This window comes from Periplaneta americana, chromosome 3 (assembly GCF_040183065.1).
Source record: "Periplaneta americana isolate PAMFEO1 chromosome 3, P.americana_PAMFEO1_priV1, whole genome shotgun sequence".
NCBI classification, from domain to species: domain Eukaryota; kingdom Metazoa; phylum Arthropoda; class Insecta; order Blattodea; family Blattidae; genus Periplaneta; species Periplaneta americana.
In genome coordinates this window covers 38033615-38056322 of record NC_091119.1, presented here as the reverse complement: position 1 = coordinate 38056322, position 22708 = coordinate 38033615, and the positions used below count along the sequence as shown (strand labels likewise).

Below are 22708 nucleotides of genomic sequence, written 5' to 3'. Positions count from 1 at the left end.
AGCTGGAACTAACTATGAAAGTGCAGAATGGTTGGAGTTGGGACATTTTGCTAATCTAGGAAAATGTCTTGTAACCTGGTTCAATCAACATCATGTAAACGATATTTCCATCGACATAAAGGTACTACAAGAGGAAGCATTGGGAATTTGCTGAACAGCTTAACATAACATTACTTTAAAGCTTCAGGTTAGTAGCAGAAGTTTAAGAAATTCGATTTAGGTGGTCACATGATTTGTGCAAAAGCAAACAGTGTTGATGAGGTAACCATCTACCGCTGGAAAGAAGAATAACTTTCTAAAATTGTAGTAGATAATACATAAATGGGGGGGAAAGGAAGTGGCCACCCTACTCCACTGTCTCCTGGCTTAGTTGCCTCATGTGCGATGTCATATTAGTCTTCGAGCAGTTGACTAAACAACAGTACGTAAACATTCTACCCATTTAATAACTTTTGATTGATAATTTGATATCAGATTGATATTATACTAGTCTTTAAATCTCTCCATACATGAAATTTCGCAAGCAGGAAGGCGCATGTTTTTGAACTGTCATTCTCCTGCTCCTAGTTCTCCTTATCTTATGCTCCAGCAGATAGTGTGTAATGCTCAGTGAATTCTTTCACTGTTTTTTCCTCTGGTTCATGGACCATGTGTCAATTTACATTGTACTGTTTATTTCATAGTACTAAATAAAATGTGTTTCCAATAGGCTACAATCTATAAGAAACTGGCAGCTGAAGAATTAGAAGATCAGCGCCGAGAGATGATTACCAGTGAAATGCGGTCACAACATATCATTCTGCTGACAAAGGCGAGGGAGTGTTACTACCTGACGCTGGACAGATTGCGTAGTCCAGGAGTTGATGCAAAACACCCCCTCAATGCCGAGCTTAACAGTCATATAGAAGAAATTGAAAGCCAGCTGAGTCGGATTGATCCAGATGTAATGATAGTTGGTGGCGATGGTAAGTCCTATTACTTACAACTCTTTAAGCCAAGGTATAGACTTAGTGCCATGCTTAGTCTGATCCATACTTTTAATCTTTGTTCTGATCTCGCTTGTTGTAATGTTTACTTCAATCCCACATGATATAATGTTTGCTCTGATCTTGCAAGTGTAATTTTCGCTTTACTGGAGAATTACCACGGTCACTTTGAACCGTGCTGTTACGTTTACCACCAAATTTAAGTAAATACACAATGTCACCAACATAAGAACATGACGTTGGTGTGTGGCGTAGTTGGCGGGAGAAATTTTTTTTCTCTCTCTCTGTCTCCTTCGTTCTGAACATTACTGAGAGATAGCACCAGTGTTAGCTACAAAGTGTATTTACGCAAATATATTGCAAGTAGATTACGTGACTTATTACGTGTCTTAGATGAGAGTCTCGAGACAAAACAGTTTTGTGCTATATTTCTTTTTTCTCTCTCTCTCTCTCTGTCTACCTCCTTCATTCTGAACATTATTGAGAGATAGCACCACTGTTAGCGACAATGTGTATTTGCGTAAATATTGCGAGTAAATTATGACGAGTGCCTTAGATGAGAGGCTCGGGACAGAAACAGTTTTGCTGTAGCGCATGAGTGGACCTCTCATGCAGTGGGAGCGTGATCCTTACTTGAATTAGTTTTGCGTGTACATTGCAGATTAAATGATTGAGATCCCTTCTTGCTCCGGTTACAGACCTTGCATTTACGAAGGTTAGGTTAGGTTAGCTTTATTTCATTCGTCCATGTAGTAGTTAAAATTATATAATATGACAGTTTTTGATTCGTAATATTGATAAAAAATAATAGGCCTATAATGAAAGCGGTGAATAATTTCATGGTCCAAAAAATTTTTTTTCGTAAAAGGCTAGGTGTTTTTGTATAGGCCAGAAATAAAACAGCAACGCCGTCATAATTACGTACTTTACGCTTTGGCGAACATTAACCGGAAATTTACTTCCCGTCATTTTAATGGTATTCCGTGAAACTCACCTTTTTTCCTGTTAATTTCCTTGTGATAACCTAGTTTATGATCTTATTACATCTTCATTTTCTTTTAATGCATTCAAAAAACCGCCGCTGTACTACATAAAACCTTGAACTTGATTAATGGAGTGAATTATTTAAGAATATAGTCGCGAATTTGACTACCACCATTTCGATTATATTTTGTTTGATACGGCTCGGTGACTAGTGGCCAGCGAGTAGCGTCGACTATCGTTATTGGTCTGCCATGGGTATTATCCAGTTGTTCCGTGATTTTTAATTAAATGTTGTGCATTACTTTTGGAGTGTCCCTCTTACCATTCTTGTCTAAATAATGTTTACAATCTGTCTGCAGTGTCCTTCCCCAGAACTTTTTTGTCATTACTGCATTCCCAGATTTTGTATTGGTTATTTATTTTATTGTATTTTTTTATTATTATTATTATTTTTTTTTTTTTTTTTTTTGTAACAAGAAGGTAATGTTCTCTGAAATCACTTTGTTTCTGTTAGCAGTGAACAGAAATGAATGTGATGGTATGTCAGATGACAGTGTATCATCACCTCCTTCTGCTGGTGACAACCTTAACAACTCTCTAGTGGGACTTGCAAACAGCAGTAGCTTATATCTTCAGCACAGTTCTTTGATGCACTTGACGCCTAGACACAGAGGCAGTGCTGGGGGGCAGAAGTACAGTTCCACACCATACAGGAGCAATGTTCACAAGCTGGACAATTCAGATATGGCTCCAGATCATCCTCGAAGAACAGTAAGTATATTGTTGCTAACAACAGATATACCTAGTAGTAGCAGGAGCTGAAGGAAGAGGTATCCATTCTATTGTTTCTCTATTTGTTACTTACTACAAATTGTATGAAGGACAGTCAGAAAGTAATTGTTCCAAATTACCGGCGAATATAATATGCACCTGTGCCAAAAACCACCGAAGATTAAAATTATATTATCAAGACAAGTTATTAAAGTCACCCTGGTTATACATTGCAATCATCCTCACTTTCAATATTAGAACTAGAACTTCCAGATGTCCGTACATCAATATACGAGAAAGCCAATGTTTACCTACTATTTAGACATAACACGTGGACCAAGTCCCCTGCAATTGGCAAGCATCATGTTTAGTGTATAGGTAGAGCATGAAAGTCAAGGCTTGGATTCTGTCACTACCACAGACCACATTGTACTGTTTCTCTGCTTTTTTAGACTCAACACATTCTATTAAATAGATAGAGCAGTGTATTCATATTAATAATGATTGTTTTCAAAAATATACATGAAATTACTAATGAATAGTGAGCAAAAAACGAGAAAACATGCACCTACAGTGGCTGTTTCTGTAAGTAGTTTTCTAGCAAGTATCTCGTAGCATAAAATAGTGTTAATTTAAATTTTATTCGAGTCTGGGTGTTTGCTTGCTAATATAATATACATCTAAATTTTCAAAGTCACATTTTGTTGTGTAAATACAGTATTCAAGACAACTATTATGTACAGACCTTTGAATATACAACTTTTTCAATTATCGTCATTCATTACATCAGTGTAATATGTTGAAAGATAATAATGCCACCAGGTTGTCTTTTCGACATTTCTGGTCTTCTCTCCTGGCCATGGCTTAGTTGTAACCAGAGACCTGCAAGAGAGCGAGCGCGGGATATCGTTATCAGTCCAGGAAGGCACTGACTGAAAGAATAGCGATCATATACGAATAGTTCCGATAAATCACGAAGTAAGGCAACACACCGAGCGATCGGGTCTGACGACGAGCGCTCGGTGTTCATAAGTGCTCCTCCGGTAGCAGTAAGGCGTAAGCAGTAGGTGAATTGTAGGCTTGTCTAATCAGTACGTTTCATCAAAACGAATGTTGAAGATGATTCAATAGTATCGACGTCGATCTCAAGCAGAGGCTCGGACACCGTCTCTGTTGATGGTAAAAGATTACAAGACACGATGTCAAAAGTATATGCCGAAAATAAAGTTAAATCAGCAGAGTCAGAGTAGTGGAAGAAAAGGGAAAGCAGTTACCTACTAGCTCTGCTTGGACTAAATTCGGAGAAGTAAGCGATAAGAATACCTTAAAGTACATAGGATTGTCCACACCTGTGGAGTAACGGTCAGCGTGAAACCAGGTGGCCCGGGTTCGAATCCCGGTCGGGGCAAGTTACCTGGTTAATGCTTTTTCCGGGGTTTTCTCTCAACCCAATACGAGCAAATGCTGGGTAACTTTCGGTGCTGGACCCCAGACTCATTTCACCGGCATTATCACCTTCATTTCATTCAGACGCTAAATAACCTAAGCTGTTGATAAAGCGTCGTAAAATAACCTACTAAAATAAAAATATTCCCAAGTTAATGAGTAAAGTTCATATTACGTTTGAGATGAAACAAAATATATAGCTACTAATTTATTATTTGCATTTCATACTTCGATAGACATTTTTAGTTACCACGTATTAAATGTAATTTCTCGGTTTTATATACATTTTATAGTAATATAACCAAACATTTCATTTGCATTTACAATATTATCACGATTAAATTTGTGTCTCAGTTTGTTTTTGAAGTTAAATGTTAAACTGAGTAGGAATGAAATATATTTATACAGAAAATCATTTCAGGCTGTTTCAATCTAAACAAAGAAAAATGTGTAATTAATTAAATTTCCACTAAAATATATAATTGTTGAAAACAATCCAGTGATTTCTATGATTATTCCATTGTAGGATTAAATCATTCGAATGCATGAATGAATTGTTCAATAACATTGCAGTATGTTGATTAGTCATTCTATACGTAGGCCTATAGCCTGAGAGCAGCGCTCTTTTTTCTTATCACCATGTAGGTCAGGTGTTTAATTTAATAAAGATCAGGGTCAGATACTGGGGCTGTTAGAAGAGTCAGTACGCTACAACCACACAGAACATTCGAAGCTTATCATTCTATTTTTGCGTCATATGATTCTGAACTCGAAGCTCTTATCATTATCTTAAAATGGAACATATTCTGTTATGCGAGTACATATTTTGTGTAACTTCATACGGCTTGTTGTGGTGGTAAGCAAAATCAATGAATAATCAAGTGATATTGTGAATATTTCTATTATTTCGAATGGTTTTGATAATCAAATGAATGCATTCGATTTTTACCAATGCTGAACTACGTTGTACTGTAGCATACTGCTTCGCGTACAGTGGTTGAAGCGAGCGCTCGTTCCGACAGGGGAGCGATCCCCCGGGCGAGCTCGAGCGAGCGCAGGCCAAACCCGAGCTCGAGCGATTACACACGAAGTGCATTCGGTAAAACCGATCTCAGATATCGTTAAGCATCGCTCTCTTGCAGGTCTCTGGTTGTAACCCACTTCTGAGGTTGGGGTGCCTGGAAGGCGGAGTTACATTACCCCGATGATGTGATAGGATGATTATGATAATGTGGTGCCAGGAGAGGTCTTAAATCTAAACTTAACCTAAATTCTAGACCATGGACGAACACAGAAATAATCCCCTTTTAAGGAAAAATTCCTGTGCTCTAACCGGGAATCGAACCCGGGGCCTCATGGACTATAGCCAGAAGCTCTGACCACTACACCATGAGGCTGGTCTGAAAGATAATGTGGAGTATAACTTATTTGTTACGCAGCATTTCTCACAAATAACTTCACTGCAGGGGATGTCCAGCGAGCTTGCTGTCCATCAGACAAGGAACTAGTCTTTTCCCAGCAACATTACTGTGTCGAACAATACTCATATCCACAGTGATATTACTGTAAACATTTTTCAGTATTATTTATGATGCAAATTGAGTCTCATTTTCTGCAATTAGTAGTTTGATGATATCTTGCTGATAAGTCATTTTGTTCTGTACTGTATGCTGTCTTCTGTTGACTGGAAAAATATTGTCTGCAAGGAAATGTGTAAAAAGGTTTTAAGAATCACGCCCAAATTTTATTTCCAAAAATGAAAAATTAAAGGAGATAAAAAAAATAGCAGATATTGCTTGCTGACTGCTCCTCATGTATTACGGAGGGAATGAATATGAGAGGCAATTTAATCACCATTGGCCTGTATGAAATTAGAGGGATCAACTGTAAGGAAACTGTCATAACACTATGTTACATATCCACATACAAAACAAATTATAAAAATGCTAACTTGTTACTCGGGAAATACTAAAATGGGAGTAAACCTTTTACAGTAGAATTCCTCGTATCAGGCAACTGTAGGATAAAGCCAGTGCCAGATAATTGGAAAATACATTTATAGGTTATGTAAAGACACACTGTACTGCACAAACATTTTTTTTCCATGTTGAAATTTAGTAGTTTTCGTATAGATATTTAAAAATAAATTTTTGAAATACGTACAATGTTTATTTTTAGTACTGGATATAGTAATGTACATTAATCATTTCATAATAATACAGTAATACATAATAGCGTAATAAATACTAAAAGTTTTCGTAACCTTATGGCAATTTTAAACAACGGTCATGTGAGTCATGTGACATGAAGAGCAGTATAGCCAATGTCACAAATATGAAGACGATGAATTAACCTTGATGATTTGAGAATAAGAATATTTCACTTGCGTTCTGCAGAATCCATTGTGCAACAGCAGTGCTTAGTGGTAATAACCATGATACTATCTATCACTCAAATAAAATTTTTGCGTGTTGTAGGAACAGAGAATTTCACACTTTCCTATTTAGACTCATCCAACATCCCTTTGAAAAGGGCGAGTTCAATTGGTAAATTTAAAGATATCGTCTCTGCACATTGTTTGCAAGGTTCAAGTGATAGCTTACCGATGCTACCCGATATACTCCAGGGACATAACGAGTTTTTTTTTTGTCTATGTTTTCATGTGTGAACAATGTAAAGAGTAAACACAATATGCGGCATGTGCGTCCATGAAAACCACTCACATTTTCGTCTGACTTTTCTCTTTTGCATGAATGACTTTTTTTTTTTTTTGCCTAGCCAAAAGTGCCATTGTTACTTGGGTGCCAGGTACGACAGATTTTATTGTATCTGTATTTTTTTGACACAATCATCCAATCTTCTTCTAGGAGAAATCTCTTTATAAGAGAATCATAAAAATTAATTTGGCTTTGAGGTTCATTCAATAGAACCCTTACAGTTGACAATAGTGGAATTTGGGAGAGCTTTTTTTCCACTGAGTGTTCTGAAACTTCCTTTTATGCATTTTAAGCAGGAAAACGTGCATTCTACTGTGGAGGTGCTCACTGAAATTCTATGTATGAGGCAAAAACAGTGGGCCTACATAATGCTGTGATCACATACAAAATAAGGATGGTTGTAACCATACAAAGATTTATTTTACAGTGATTGCAAATAGTAAAGCAAAACAAATGATCGAAAATTTTTACAAAAGATGTAACCATTCTACTTAAGGTACAGTAATACGAAAGACAGATCCAGCCAAGTGTGTAAAGTTACATATACTCATGACGTGAGAGAAATTTAATTGGAATATGAAATTTTTTCCTTCTTTGAATGACTATAAAGACTGATGATTCGTAAGTTTCCTTGTCTGGTTGATCAGGTGCATGACAAGATGCTTGAGATTATGCGAAGTTTAGTTATCTGTGAGAAATGCATTGGTACATGATTAGAATTTCAACGATAATCTAATTTAATGGTATTAAATACTGATAAGACTCTTAGCAGAAACAGTAATCTAAGATCTTTAATGTAACGTGTATTTTAGGAAGCACGTCCTAGTCCAGAACGTCTTGATGCCCAAATCAGACATCTTGTACACAGCAAGGACACAGCCATACAGACAATACTGGAGCAGATTAAGACATTGTTGGAGCAGAGCAAGGCTGTGGTGGATGGTCTTAGAGAAAACAAGTTGGTTTTGGAAGAAATGAAGGTATGTAGATTATAAGAGTAGGAGAAGAAATTGGACGGAGTTACGCAATAAGAGACCAAGCGCCAAAATCCTGTTTCGAGATATTGGCCATTGAAATAAATGTTTTTTTTTATATATAAAACATTTTATGCAAGAAGTATTATAACATTCATACTATTACAAAAATAGCACAAATAATACCAAAAGAGGTTAACTGATTTTTAATAAGAGACCAGCAGTTGAATTAATATTTCAAAGCAAAATAAATAAATAAATTTTATGCAATAAACGAATTTTTGCTTATAAATAGCAGCGGACTGCATCCGTGGTCTGTTGGTCAGCATGCTGGCTTCCAGATCAGGAGGTCCCGAGTTCGATTCCCGGGCTCAGCTCTCGGTGAATTTTTCTTGAAGAGGAATTCCCTGGGTGTCTAGAGTCAGAAAATTTGTATGGATGTGAGTGTGCCGGGTTAATATGAATTAACCAATCATCACAAATATAAAAATGCATCAGGACTATCGCTGGGCAGTAACCTGAACACATGTTTCAGCGTCACATTGTTGACAAGTAACTCCACCTGTTAGCACAACCATAAAGCATCTACTAGATGCTATAGAGTTACCAACACTGGAAAAAAAAAATAATAAATAGCATGCAAAATTTAGATATCGCATTCTTGATTTTTTCCGAGTTAAATTAGCCTGCCATGAACAGATTTGTGCAAATATCTCTCTCTCTCTTTTTTTTTTTTTCCAAATTGTCTGTTGGTATATTATTGTGTAACTCCCTGCAATTGTGGTAGATATATTAAAATCTATAGTTAATATATGCATTTCTTTTTGGTTTTGATATTTTAATTGATAATTTACAATACACGTTATAACATTTTAAAATTAAGCCAGCATGGTGGTCTAGTGACTAGAGCACTGAACTTAAATTCCTGTGGACCTGGGTTCGATCCCCGCTGTACCTTTAATTTATAACTTGTCTTGGGCAAGTTTGTGGTCCAGATAACACAAGGGTTTTCTCTGGGAGCTTCGGTTCCCCTGTGGTACCCCCAACAAATTTCATCTCTCATCTTCTTGCAGGTGTAGCGTATACCACCCTCCTATTGCTAAATTAAGTTAAGTCAGTATTATTTATAGAAAATATAAATGGTGATGTGAGATATTTTAAGGTGCATCTATACTGTTCAATTTTTCATGCATGTACACATGCAGTCTGGGGAAAATATTGAAAGGATCAAGTTTAAAACACACATTCAATTAAGATGATGCAGATTTCGTGTGTACATGGTGTGCTGTGTTGAATGTCATCTTCACATACACACATATATTAATAAATATTAAATATCCGTTCAATACTTAGCCCTACTTGATTCTCATAATTTGTGGAACTTAACATTTTGATACAGATGACATAAGTTCTGTATGTAAAATTATGACTTGCATGTTTCTTTTTCTTAACTTTTTCGTTTTTTTACTATTTCAGAATCAAATTCAGGAACTCAGGAAGGATACAATGAAATTGAGACGAGGTCAGACAGGTCTTGGGCAGACCAATATGAATGCTGCAGATTTGTCACAGGTGAGTGTGAACTCTTTGGGTAGGATGTAAGTACCAATAGTTCTGAAAATATTGCCCTAGTGAGTCCAGGGGCGGATGCAAGGGGGGGGGATTAAGGGGATATATCCCCTCCCGAAATTTTGAGAAAAAATACGAAACAAGAAACAAAAATAATATTAATTTTAATTCGTGAATGCATGTAGGAATTAGAGAGTTTTCCACGTAAATTCTCTTTGCTAAAGTGTTAAATTCCAAGAACTGCAAGAAGACGAACACGGCGTTCTTACTTCAGGACAGAGAGTCATGAAGAGTATTTTAGGCCTTTAATTTTCCTTCTCTTCTTAGACTATTTCATTAGTCAGCTCAAGGACAGGTTTTTAAATCATAAGGGAATCCTAAAGTCCATACAAACTTTTCTGCCTAAAAACATAGTGCGAGCATCAGATGAAGATTTAGAAACTGCTGTTCAGGCAGTAGTAAATCAGTGGCCCAATGATGTTGATGCATCACCAGAGTCTTTCTTCAATGAATTGAAGATGTGGAGAAGAAATTTCCTTGATCAGAAAAATCTTCACCCAATACCTACTGACTTTATATCATCTTTGAACAGGTGCAATGAAATTATTTTTCCCTGCACTTGCAAGGCGCTGAAACTTTTCTGCACGTTGCCTGTAACTACAGCAACACCAGAACGGTCGTTCTCAATATTGCGGTATTTGAAGACTGCCTTGAGGAGCACGATGGGAGCAGACATATTAAATGGACTGGCCTTGACGTATATACATAAAAAGGTAGACGTAAAAGCGCATGAAGTACTGGATGAAATGTCTAAGAAGCCTCGTTGCCTTCTTCTGTAAATGTCATTGTCATTGTTTTTGTATTGCAGTCATTGTAAATGTTAAAATAAAAAAATTATGGTTTATTTAACAACGCTCGCAATGCCGAGATTATATCAGCGTCGCCAGTGTGCCGGAATTTTTTCCTTCAGGACTTCTTTTACATGCCAGTAAATCGACTGATATGAGGCCTGTCGCATTTAAACACACTTAAATGCCATCGAACTGTGCTGGGATAGAACCCGCAACTTCGAGCACAGAAGGCTATACCGACTACGCTACTCAGGCCAACTTGTAAATGTTTGTGACTCAGAAACAAATTGTGAGTATATAAACTTATTTCTCATTACTCCATTTTTACTATCTCCTCAAATCCTTCCCCGAAAAAATATCCTGCGTCCGCCCCTGCTAGTGACCTAATTTTAAATCAGAAAAATTCGCCGCAAGTCTATATTCTTGACTTAAGCATCTTTCATGCTATCAAGTTATCAGTCAATGTCTAAAAACAAATCTTCTAAATTAATAATTTCAATGGAAAAATTGTTCCGCGACCGGGTATCGATTCCAGAACCTTTGGCTGAATGCACCAGTGCTCTTACCAACTGAGCTACCCAGGAAGTTCACCCGACACCATCTCAATTTTTCCCTTTATGTCCACATAACTCGAGTGGGCTGACAAGTTGCCTGAAACCCACATTGAGTGCACACAAATTCTGTGTGACTTGAAATTGTGGCTTTCTGTTAACGTACTTATAGTAACATATTATATTATGCAAGTCTAGCTTTGAGGTAAAGCTCCCTGTGAAGCAGACTTGAATAATTTCCAAGGGAAAAATTGTTCTGAGGTCAGGTATCGATTCAATTCTCCATTCTCCTGTAACTTCACACTCTTAGCCCCAAATATTTTCCTAAGCAGCTAATTTTCTAACACCCTTAGCCGCTATTGCTCTCTCAAAGTGAGAGTCAAAGTTTCAGAACCATACAGCACAACTGGTAATATAACTGTTTTATATTTTTTAACTTTCAGGTTTTTTGACAGCATACTGGATGACAAAAGCTTCTCAACCAAATAATAACAAGCATTTCTCATATTTATTCTGCATTTAATTTTCTCATGAGTATCATTTATATTTTTGTTACTGTTGCCCCAAGATATTTGAACTTCTCCACCTTTTCAAAGGATAACAAGAATTTATCTACCACAGAAATTTACTGTAATTACCGAAGTAGTTTATTACCAACTCTTAAGTTGAAATGAATCTACAGACATTTGCTACTAATCATACTTAGAAGCAATGAATAAAATTGGGGAGGGTATGGTTTCTTGGATGTGAGAAATTAAATAATTTCCAGAAGAAAATGACTGTTAGGTGAAGGTAGCAGGTTGCACTGTACTTCAAGGGTGGCTTTTGTGTTTGTTTTTCTTACTGTAAGCAAATGAGCAACATTTCAATTAATTTCATGTTAGGTAATATGATTGTCTGTTCATGAATCCTTCATTTCAGGTTTGTGATCCTGAAGAAGATTTATATGTATTTGACGATGAGGACTACACAGAGGACGTGAACTTAGCTGCAGCTCAGCTGGGACAGTACCAGCCCTTCCCTCCATACCCTCCAAATTACACTAATTACCGTGGCATGTCTGGGATCTTGGGCACGCCGTCAGGACACTATCCTGCTCCACACAGTGGCACCCAGACGCCTCTTCTACCTCCCCAACCTCCTCCAGCAATAGGTGGCTTCTTCGGTCGAGTTGATCCGACAGCAGCAAGTCTTATATATCCTCCTACACTCGGCTACTATGCTGGACAAGGGTCACTGCCATTTTCTGAAGGTCAGCAGCTTCCAAATTTTGGAACTGCTGGTCCAGGAATTCCTACACAGGTAACTGTCATCCTTATGGTCAAAAAATCAGGGGGAAATTTTTGTGGAATTAAAAATATTTAAATGCATCATTTATACAGACTATACTGAAAATTAAATAAAATACGGGATATTACAAAGAAAAAAAAAGTAATTGAACTGAACATTATAATATGTGTGTGTATCTTATGTTTATATCAATGTGCTACCAAGGATGACCAGACAAAGCTTCTGGTTTTACTCTTGTTACCTTTCAGTTACTTTTTTGCAACACTTCGTATTTAGTGGTAGTCCCTTTAGCTTTCAGAATTGTTGCAACCTGTGAAGGCCTATTGCATTCCATTATTCACAGCTTCACTAGATTTTTGTAAATGGCATTTCTTCAGTGAAATTAACACATATTATTGGATTACTATGGATAATTATTTGAATTCCTGGAACGTCAAGAATTCATACTCTTTCATATCTTAATATCCAGTGTCGATGGCAGCTGGAAATATGGTCATCTGGTATACTGAGGATCATGTAAGAGTAATTCCTAAAAGACTAACTTGGCCGTCTCTTCAGTGTTGCCAACTAATACTAGATATCACCAAAAGAGGATAAAATCACAATGCCATGTACTATAATAATAATAATAATAATAATAATGTATTAATAATGATGTCTTGCTTATTTACCACATCTCATCTTTAATGTTGGGGAGGTGCTTCCTAAAAGGTTCTGTAATTTGTGAAAGAGTATATTTTTCTTCTGAACCGCTCTCATATTATGTTAGTAGTTAGAAGATTAGTGTATGATCTAATATTAAAATGTATTTTGTCTGACATCATGAAATTCGTTGCTTTGATTAAACAGTTTATGAACCATGAGACCTAACCTAAAAATGTATTTTGTTTGATCACGTGAAATGATTAGTATGAATTCCGAAAACGAATGCCACTTTGAAATGTCTGCTTTAGAATATTTACTCCATTATTGTAATAAAAGTCCAAACACTCAAGAAATTAATTAAAATGTGAAATGGTATTTCTATCGATTACCCAAGGGCATGTATCACACGAAATATGTTATATTTATTTACACTTAGCCTACCTGATTCTAATCTTGAAATTGTAACCACAACACAAAGCAACACATACAGTAACTATTATGTATTAATATTAATACCATTACTGATATTAATTAATTATTAGTTTGTTAAAATTTCACTAGCTTCGAGTAATGAACTCAGAAATGTAGAACAATTTGAATTTTCAGAATTTAATCTACTGACAACTTGTGTCACTGCTGCCAACATAACAGTTATAAAATCACTACCAGTTGTGTTTCTTAGTACTGAAATTCGAAACGAAGTTGGCAAAAGAAAATTCAATCTTCAAACAATAAAATCACCATAATCCACTAGCTTATGTAGTAATAGGGGAAAAATGGTTAGGTTTCACCCTTAGGGTATTAAGTAAGCTGACCCGGACTATAACGTTTCCATCGAGAGAGAGAGAGAGAGAGAGAGAGAGGTGGAGAGAGCAAGGCACTGTATAGAAGCTGCGCTCATTCGAGCCCAGATGCTTCCCTTTGTAGGCAACAATGAAACACTTCACTGTTGCCCACCTTCTTACTAATTAAAAAAAGATTGGGAGGCAGTTGTTTTGTGTCATGTTGTTTCCATACTTTATACTAACAATTAAATTAGATTAAATGTACCTTTACTCGTCGTCGATGTTGCTATCTCCCACATGAATCACAAATCTCTCCAGAGTATTGTCTGTGTCGTGATGTATGTACTTGTTCTCAATGTTGACTGTATCTTGGAAGCATGATGACCAACGCTGATTGTTACAGCAACAACGCTTATTCTGTTTGCAAGACAGTGTCTTTGACATTGACATTGTCATCGGCTCTTTATGCCTTAGAGCCTTCTGCTTTCTTTGATAGTGTCTGGGCTCGAATGAGCGTCGCTTCTATACAACATTGGCACTTTGTATTTCATGCACACACACAATACAAATAATGTAGGAAAGAACTGAAATTCTCAAAAGACAATAGTGACCTTAGTTGTTGATTACTGTAAGCATGATACCAAACAAACCCTGTTTTCTTCACTAACAATTCGTTGCACAGTTCGCAAACCCACACCACATGCTTCTGCAGTCGTTTCTTCCATGTTGGCAACATTGCAGCCAGCATTCTGCTTGTCAACGTTTTTAAAATAATTATACACTTTAAACACTATTTCCCATGCCTGTCTGTGCAGTACTCGTCTTTTTACAGTCTCCTTCCATTTGTTTATCTTACAGTATGTGTTAGTGTTACTTATTCAATGTATTGAAACACTCACATATGAACAAACGAACTCAGAAAGCACTTGTTACAGACTGATTCTAATTGGTTCTACTGTACAAGCTTGTGACATCACATGCTAGAAATGCTATGCGCGTATAGTAGATGACCGCTTTCCCTTCTGCCGTCAACTGTAGTAGTATAGTATTACTTTCTCATGTCATTTCTTCATTCGGTATTCAGGATATGAGGAGTCATCTGACATAATATCTCATTCCATTTTATTTGATGTCATTTTCAACACTTCACAAGCAGTCATATGTCTCTAGTATAAATGATTTCTGTGTTTTGGGCATAGTTTCAGTGAGATCTCCAAGTTTTTATTAATAAGCCTAGTTGCTGTTTTAATTCTATACTCAGTCTGTTGTAACCTTGCACTTGATTATCACCATTAAATCGAGAAAAATTCGTTCCGGCACCGGGAATCGAACCCGGGACCTCTCTGCTCTGCGTGCTGAGGGCTCTTTCCAACTGAGCTATGCCGGGACACGATCCACGGCGCCAGAACAAATTTTTCTCGATTTAATAGTGATAATACACATTGACTACTTCATAGTAGTCGTGTTAATATTCATAGAGGATGGCGAGACCTCATATAATGAATGTGTAGTATTAAATGTTTACAGTTATCACAAACTGTTGTTGAATATGGCCATAAAGTCATTTAAATATGCGCTCCTGCATATTGACTTACATTGGTTTAAATGCAGGTAGTAGGCCGTAAAACAGTACTATGAGAGGAGTTCGACTGGCACCGTGGATCATGTCCCGGCATAGCTCAGTTGGAAAGAGCCCTCAGCGCACAGAGCTGAGAGGTCCCAGGTTCGATTCCCAGTGCCGGAACGAATTTTTCCCGATTTAATGGTGATAATACACATTGACTACTTCATAGTAGTCGTGTTAATATTCAATGAGGATGGCGAGACCTCATATAATGAATATGTCTAGCACTTGATAGTTATTTGGGTTGGCAACCCTTACTGTCCGTCCAAATGGTTATGTCGCAGTATTGTCGAAACAGGGGAAATCATGTAATAGCTATTTACTTAACAGACTCCTTTTCTTTAAATTATTTTAGACAGTTTTATAATATTTCGTAGACTTCCAATTCCGTACAGTAAATATTTGTAGGAAAGAGCCTAACAGCCCAGCCACTAGCCTTTACAGAGGGCTAGCAAAAACAGATGAGGAAATCGAGATGTGACATAACCACTCAGATGGACAGTATGAAAAAGTTGAAGAATGCTGTATGGTCATAGTCTAGTACATACAGTCATGAAGCTCAATGCGTAGGACAGTCGAACTTTAGTTGCTAGCCATTAGGATCGCTACTATCGCCTCATCATAGACAATGCGAAATAGTACCGGCACAGTCTATTGTTCCTAGTACTCTCAGTTGCTAACTGCTTGGAGTGCTGTATCGCGAGAAATGCAAAAAATCACTTCAAGCTTCGTGACTGTATGAAATTAGACTGGTACGGTAGCCTTCTGAACCAATCAGAATGTAGCATTTTCGATCAGGTGCTGTCCTGCTGCTATGCAGTGTGCTGTTGCGTTGTCGGTTTGCTGCATGCTGTGTTTCATGGAGTTACTACCACATGCGCAATTAATTTGTATGTTAGTGTTATGAAGATATAAATAATTTATAGTGCTGTTGTGTGTCTCAAAGAGAAACGTTCAGAAAATGATAACTCTCATAGTAAGAATTCATTGCATAAATAGCTGATCAGGCCATTTGAATTAATGGAGCAGAACTGCAGTCTCTATGATAAGCTAAGTCGGCTGTTATATAGTAATCACTAGGGCTCTGATTTTTATGTTCTAAAATTCTGAAAAATATTTATTTTTTTATCTGCTAGAAATAGGGAAAATATGTGACAAAAAAGGAAAAATATTTAATTATGTTTCCATTATTTTATGTAAATATAAACAATATGCAGTACTCACCAGTATCAATTATGCTATATCGCCAACTGCTTAAGAATTACAGTACACAATGAGATTCATCCTCAAGTTGTCCATCACAAATGACTGACGATTATCGCGGAACACTGCCTTGTACTGGGGAAAAAGAGCACTCTGGCCATTGAGAAACAACATGCACTCCCTAGAGACGTTTATGATTAGAAACGAAAACAGAGGCAGCTGATGTTTATGAAATTACAATTGCCTCCTTAATCAGTGTTATGATAACTTACAAGGCACTCCTAAATGACACATCAGTGTTTATGTGTGTTACAGTAGGCTACAATTCTTTTAGTGATGACAGCTCTTATCGCTTGTGGTGAGAGAGCAGACTGCTGTTCCACAGCTCCACCACAGTATAAGAAGAATCAGTAGGGACAACTCTTGTTGGCGCCTTTGATGTTGTTGGTACTAAATTCAAGCTCAGTAAGGTCTAGTTCTCAATGAATCCAACTATGTTGCTAGTATCAAACCACTATCAAAATATTAGTAAAATATTTATTTATTTTATTGGTCAGTAATACGAATAATCTTGTATGTATATTATCTATCATTAATATTATGTTGCTAGGAAGTCAAAATACTTATATCCATTGTTGACGTTCATGTTCGCACTTCACCGCAACGGACGCCATGATGTATTATGTTGTACTTGAATCAATTTTACCAACATAAGCCTCAAACAGTGACTTGAACGTTAGCGTCAATTAGTGAAAATTTTCATGATGATTGCATACGGAAGTAATTATTGTTATGGTTATATTGCCATTCCTTTGCCTCATGTCTTTAAAATTGTTAAAAGATGAGTAATGAATGTTTTCAGTTAATATTAAATTATGCCAGGCCTATCGTAGATGGAGATCCATCTGGTGGAGGTTCCAGATAATACACCCGGTTTCGTGACATGCTCAATCAGAATTTGTTCCCATGAAATGGCTTAGGCGTCTTTACTGTATGTTCTCTATACTGTGGCTCCACAGATAAACAATTCCGAGAAACAGTTGTCAGCTGACAAATCTAAGCAACTGCACTGAACATTTGGGTGATGGTTAATCCGAAATGGGGATTTTGTCGAAAATTATTTCATGAAAATATAATTTTTATGTGAATGTTTGAAAATGTGTATTTACATAAAGAAAATCCAAAATATATGTTTTTTTTTTTTATGAAATAAAATTTAAAATATATGCTCAGGTGACCTTGCCCGAAACTTAAAATACAATTACAAATTTATATTACAGTGCAGATAAAATATTTATTTACCTAAGAATCCTAGCTATAGCGATCGCTGTGCCAATGTCTCATCTCTTGCTGCCAGTATTACACAAAGCTGTCAAGTGTAAGGTTACAACAAATACCTTACTATAATAATACGGGACAGCTGTATACTAGCAGCATTGACGTGGGTGCGAAATATAGCAGACCTGATATCTAGCGGAACGGTGTGTAATTAAGTCCACAAATACAATATTAACGTAGCGGGAATCGGACTGTTGTTTAAAACGTAAGGTACTAATGTGGAATAATATATGAGACACTTAGTTGAATAGTATTTAATGTAACATTATTATTTTGTATCAAAGCTGAATATTATGAGAAATATTGCATACTTCGCATTACTTTCCGTAATTAATTGTTACATATTTTATCTTTGCTTTAGTGAGACAAAATCAATTCTGACATTAAGAATGAATTTACAATGACGCTTTGTATATCCATTGCTGACAGCTGCAAAGATAAATTGATAGTAATCTGATGCTTGTAATAATTAGTAAAGGCATGTGGACAACAATAAAACTTAATTTGATAAAACCTTAAAATTTCCAATACATTTTAACTTCTATTCATTTATTAGACCTAAATAAAAAAAAATAGCTAATTTTTATTGTTCTATCAACACAGAGACAAAGGCATTAGGCCTACTAAAGAATGTTGTTGACTCACGTTTTATGATCCCTCGGAAATCGAAAATACAATTTGGAGCAATTTGTAATGCTGTAATTGTAGCAATTATAAACAGCACATAATAGACACCCTGACATTTTAACACAGCACTAATTAATAAAACTATTTACTAGCCCAGCAACAATCCACATTATAGTAGATTACAGTTTGCTTCGCGGGTTTCAGCACATCCTGCTGCCTAGGTAGCAGCATCTGTGCTGTTTGGACACAGAACTGCTAGCTGTCCGGTGTTATTATAGTAAGGTATTTGGTTTCAACAGTCTGGGTATAGGAATTTCAGACAATGCAATTATATATAATATATAATCACGGTCTTACTAATAAAAACTCTATATACAGACATTTAACTGTCTTATACTTATACAATGAGTAGCTCATTTATACGTCGTGTGTAAATTTCTTACTAATAATCACTACATACGTCGTGTATAACAGTACAACTGTTACACAGCTACGTCATAGTTTCGTCATTACTTCGTTATGAAAGATAATAGAATATCTGAGGTTCTCTATTGCATCCAGTAGAGCACTCTAGTGTGGCGTGTTAAGTATCGATAGTACAACTGGCTCTAATCGATTACCACACTATATTTTGGTCAAAGAGTACAAGCTACAGTAATATTATTCTAATTATTCTGTGCTCTTTGGTTTGTTCTTCTTTGGTTACTAGGCAACCATCGTCATAAAATGACAGTCGATACGAACAGCTGTTAGAGGGGCGGCCATTTTTTCTCTATATACAACGCTTAAACAAGGGGTTTCGTGTATATAACTACTGCAAAGCAATTCCCATTGTATAGTTACAGGCTGTTTATAAGTCCATCGCTTCTGCATGGTTTATTAGTAAAGTTTTCTGTCTCAACTCTGCATAAGTCTAGTATAAAAACTATACACGGTTTATTAGTAAGACTGTCAAAAGCCGAATACAGTGGTTAGGTAGTGCAGATGATAAGGATAGTTATTTTTTATTTGTTGTGGGTGGCAATGTCCAGTTTATTTTCATGAATATTTTGTATTGATATAATAATCTGTACATTTATTAAAATAATTATTTCATTGAAACTTCTTAAAATTACTGTTTTTCATTAAAACTTCACTGATAAGTTGTTCTTCCTTTTCGATTTATTTGAAGGCTGCTACTGCATCCATTTTCTCCCGACTTGGCGTATCAGCTGATTCTCCTGGCAGTTTACACGACCCGAAAGTGGTAGCATCCACTCTAACAGTACAACCACAGCAGCAGCCTCCACCACCAGTACAACCAGTCCAGCATCAGCAGCAACCAGTTGGACCTGTGAATGTAGTTATTACTTCATCTGATACATTGCCGACCTCTGCTCCTGCAAATCAGCCAACATTGAGTGTTACCATTCCACCGCAGCACAGATTAGGTACTCCGCTAGTTGCACAGCCCCCTGCAAGCCACCTTGGTCTACACAGTACAGCATCGGCTTTCACCTCTACCACAGTAAGTCAAGTTCACTGATAATTTAATTCCTAATTCTGTATCCCGGAGGTAAAGGGCACTATGGCACAAATATTGAATTTTAGAGGAGAGCTAAATGAAAGAGCTGCAGTAAAATGCCAGTATAACAAACTCGAGGGGTACTGTAATTATTTTCGTTATAGTGAAATTTCGTTAAACCGAAAACTAATAAAATTTGCCTACAAATTGTGTCTCATATTATGGAATAACCAGTACTGTACCTGGGTTAGGTTATACTGTATATCCATATGATATTGCAACTTCAATAAGAATAGGTACCATAAGCCTAATGATAATTATGCATATTGGAACAGAATAATAATTCTTGCATATTTTATAATATTTTTCATTCATCCAAAAATTTGGGTTCTGAATCGATCGAAATATTATGCTTTGAGACTAATACATTAATAGTTTTACTTACCCTATGTAGTAAAGAATAAACCACTTATACACAGCACTGTCCACTTCTTCATTGGCAGCACTTCTTATCTTCTTTCTTTGAGGTCCAGTGGCATCAGATTCAATACATTTAAAAGTTTATTTTGCATTTTAATATAAACAAATCATATTAATTAATTGATTACATAAATTTTCTGTATATAGAATCAAAGTATAATGAAATACAATATGATGTATTGATATAAATTGATTAATTAAAGAAAGAAAATTTCATCTAAATAAGAGGACTCAGGGAAGGATGCAAGAATACTTGTTGCATTACCGTGCTGAATGGCGATACCAATATGCTGACGTAGATATTGACTGCTTGGAGGATGCCCGGAAAGCTGCACTAAACTTCTGCCTATGGTGGAGATAAGAGCTTTGGCTTCACTACACCATGATCCAAATGTTTCAACCGCAAAAGGGATAAAAATATAATTATCTGTTTATGATGTTTACTGACAGCGGCACTTTTTGCTGCAGATCCTGGTGTCTTAGAGGTTGAAGGCAGATGAGAAGGGGCCAGTGTATCCACATATGTGGAATCCAAAATTAAGGATTTGCCTACACGCCACGGGACTAGAGTCAGACCATCGTGTCTTTTGCCGTCTGAACGGCTGATCCTGGAAGGTTCTAAGATGGATGGATGTTAATGCTCTTCTAATGATATCATTAAGCGATTAATGACGAGAGAGACTCCCCTTGCTCATGACACGACTGAAGGCATGGTGGTCCTAAGAATCAACAATATTGCCACAGATACATTTATGAATGTGACAGATTTTGCAACTGAGGCATAAAGCCACGGAAACTTTAAAGGATCTGGGATCCATAAGAGTACCTATCTTAGGGGAAGGAATTGCAAGAAGCCAAGATCCTGAAACATTTTGTTGGAGAGCCAAAAAACGAGCACGATCTGTATCTGAAGAAAAAGATGATTGAAGGGACTCCTTAACCAAGAGAGAGATTAGTATTTCATCCCAATGCTTTTGAACTGCTGGAAAAGATGGAGAATCAGAGTTATTGGAAATCTCACCCCATCGAACTAAAGCCTCCTGCACAAAAGGGATCAGAACCGAATCACTGTCTTTGAGAAATGTTGAAAGTGTCAATGCACTTATGCCATATTTTCTTGTGACTTCACTTTTCTTCTCTCCTCTGTCTACTACTTAAATGATTTTTCTGCTATTGCTGCTGCTGCTGTTGCTGCCGCCTCTAAATAATTTAAATATATACAAGTTTATATTCTGAACTTGGTTATATGCCATTGAGACTTTTTTTATAATAGTGCAGTGATGCAGTGATAAACCTTTCATTTTCAGGTTTACAGTTCCACCACCACCACTACGACGACATCTTCAGTTCCACATGCATTCCAGATATCTATGCCACCACAGGCACAGCTTCCTCATGCTTCACTTCTCGAAAAGGGTGCTGCTTCTCTAAGTCCAGTTCTTCCAATATCTACTGGGATGTTGCTCTCGTCTGTTCCATCACCTGTTTATTCAGCATTAGAAAAAAGTCCTGCTGCCAAGGAGAGTATTGCAGGTAAGACATACTTTTTACAAACTTTTAATTCGGTATATAACATTTTTTTTTTTCTTTTTTGCAATGGCAGGTACTTGACTCTCTGTCATTCACATAACCATCCAACCTTCTATCATTCATTCAAGCATTTCCTTCTTGGAGTGATGTGACGAAACTGTATGTTTTATTGCCACTGTAGCATTGCCTTCTTTTCTTTGTCCTTAATTTTGCAGATGATTGATATTAAAGCAACTATTCATATTGTTCACTTTAATCCATTCACAGACATGTCACACAGCTCCTCTCCCCCCGCCCTCCCACCATTGACTTATAAATGCAACTGTGTTCTATTATTTGATTGAAAATTGCTGCGAATTACGAAATAACTGAGAGATATGTGGTATTAAAAAAATACTACCATTCATTCCTTGGTGTAGTGTAATCTCCATGATTTGGGCTGAATTTCCTTCTTTCCATGACTTCTGTAAGATTAATACTGTATGCATTTTGGTTTAGTATCTGGTCCCGGTGGAGATACACGCAGGGTGTCTACAGGGTCTGCAGCTGGAGCAGAAGAGGAGGGAGAGGAAGGTGAAGAAGGAGATCATGATCCTTGTCCAGACTACCAGCCGGTAATTCCATTGCCAGCAGAAGTGGAATTAACAACTGGAGAAGAAGAAGAAACTGCACTGTTTGAGAGCAGGTCGAAACTCTACAGGTAGGCACATAGTGTTTACAAGGTATGACGTAATCATGCGCAAAATAGATTTAATCTGAGAATCAGTAAAACCGTTGACATTGTAGTATTAATGTGGGCTGTAAAGTATATAACAATCTTTCATAGGCAGTTT

The 22708-nt window shown here is 36.8% G+C and overlaps 1 protein-coding gene across 3 annotated transcripts in view; it reads left to right on the top strand.

Moving 5' to 3' along the window:
* Nup358 (Nucleoporin 358kD) overlaps positions 1 to 22708 on the top strand; it is a 125638-nt gene that overhangs the window by 47550 nt on the left and 55380 nt on the right. For 2 of the 3 annotated variants that reach the window (XM_069820346.1, XM_069820344.1), the window contains exons 15-22: positions 710 to 965; positions 2485 to 2741; positions 7717 to 7884; positions 9355 to 9450; positions 11771 to 12151; positions 19533 to 19868; positions 21653 to 21878; positions 22374 to 22575. In XM_069820346.1, coding sequence (XP_069676447.1) covers positions 710 to 965; positions 2485 to 2741; positions 7717 to 7884; positions 9355 to 9450; positions 11771 to 12151; positions 19533 to 19868; positions 21653 to 21878; positions 22374 to 22575 — 1922 coding nt within the window. The remainder of the gene's footprint in view (positions 1 to 709; positions 966 to 2484; positions 2742 to 7716; positions 7885 to 9354; positions 9451 to 11770; positions 12152 to 19532; positions 19869 to 21652; positions 21879 to 22373; positions 22576 to 22708) is intronic. The other variant, XM_069820345.1, reaches the window with a different exon arrangement.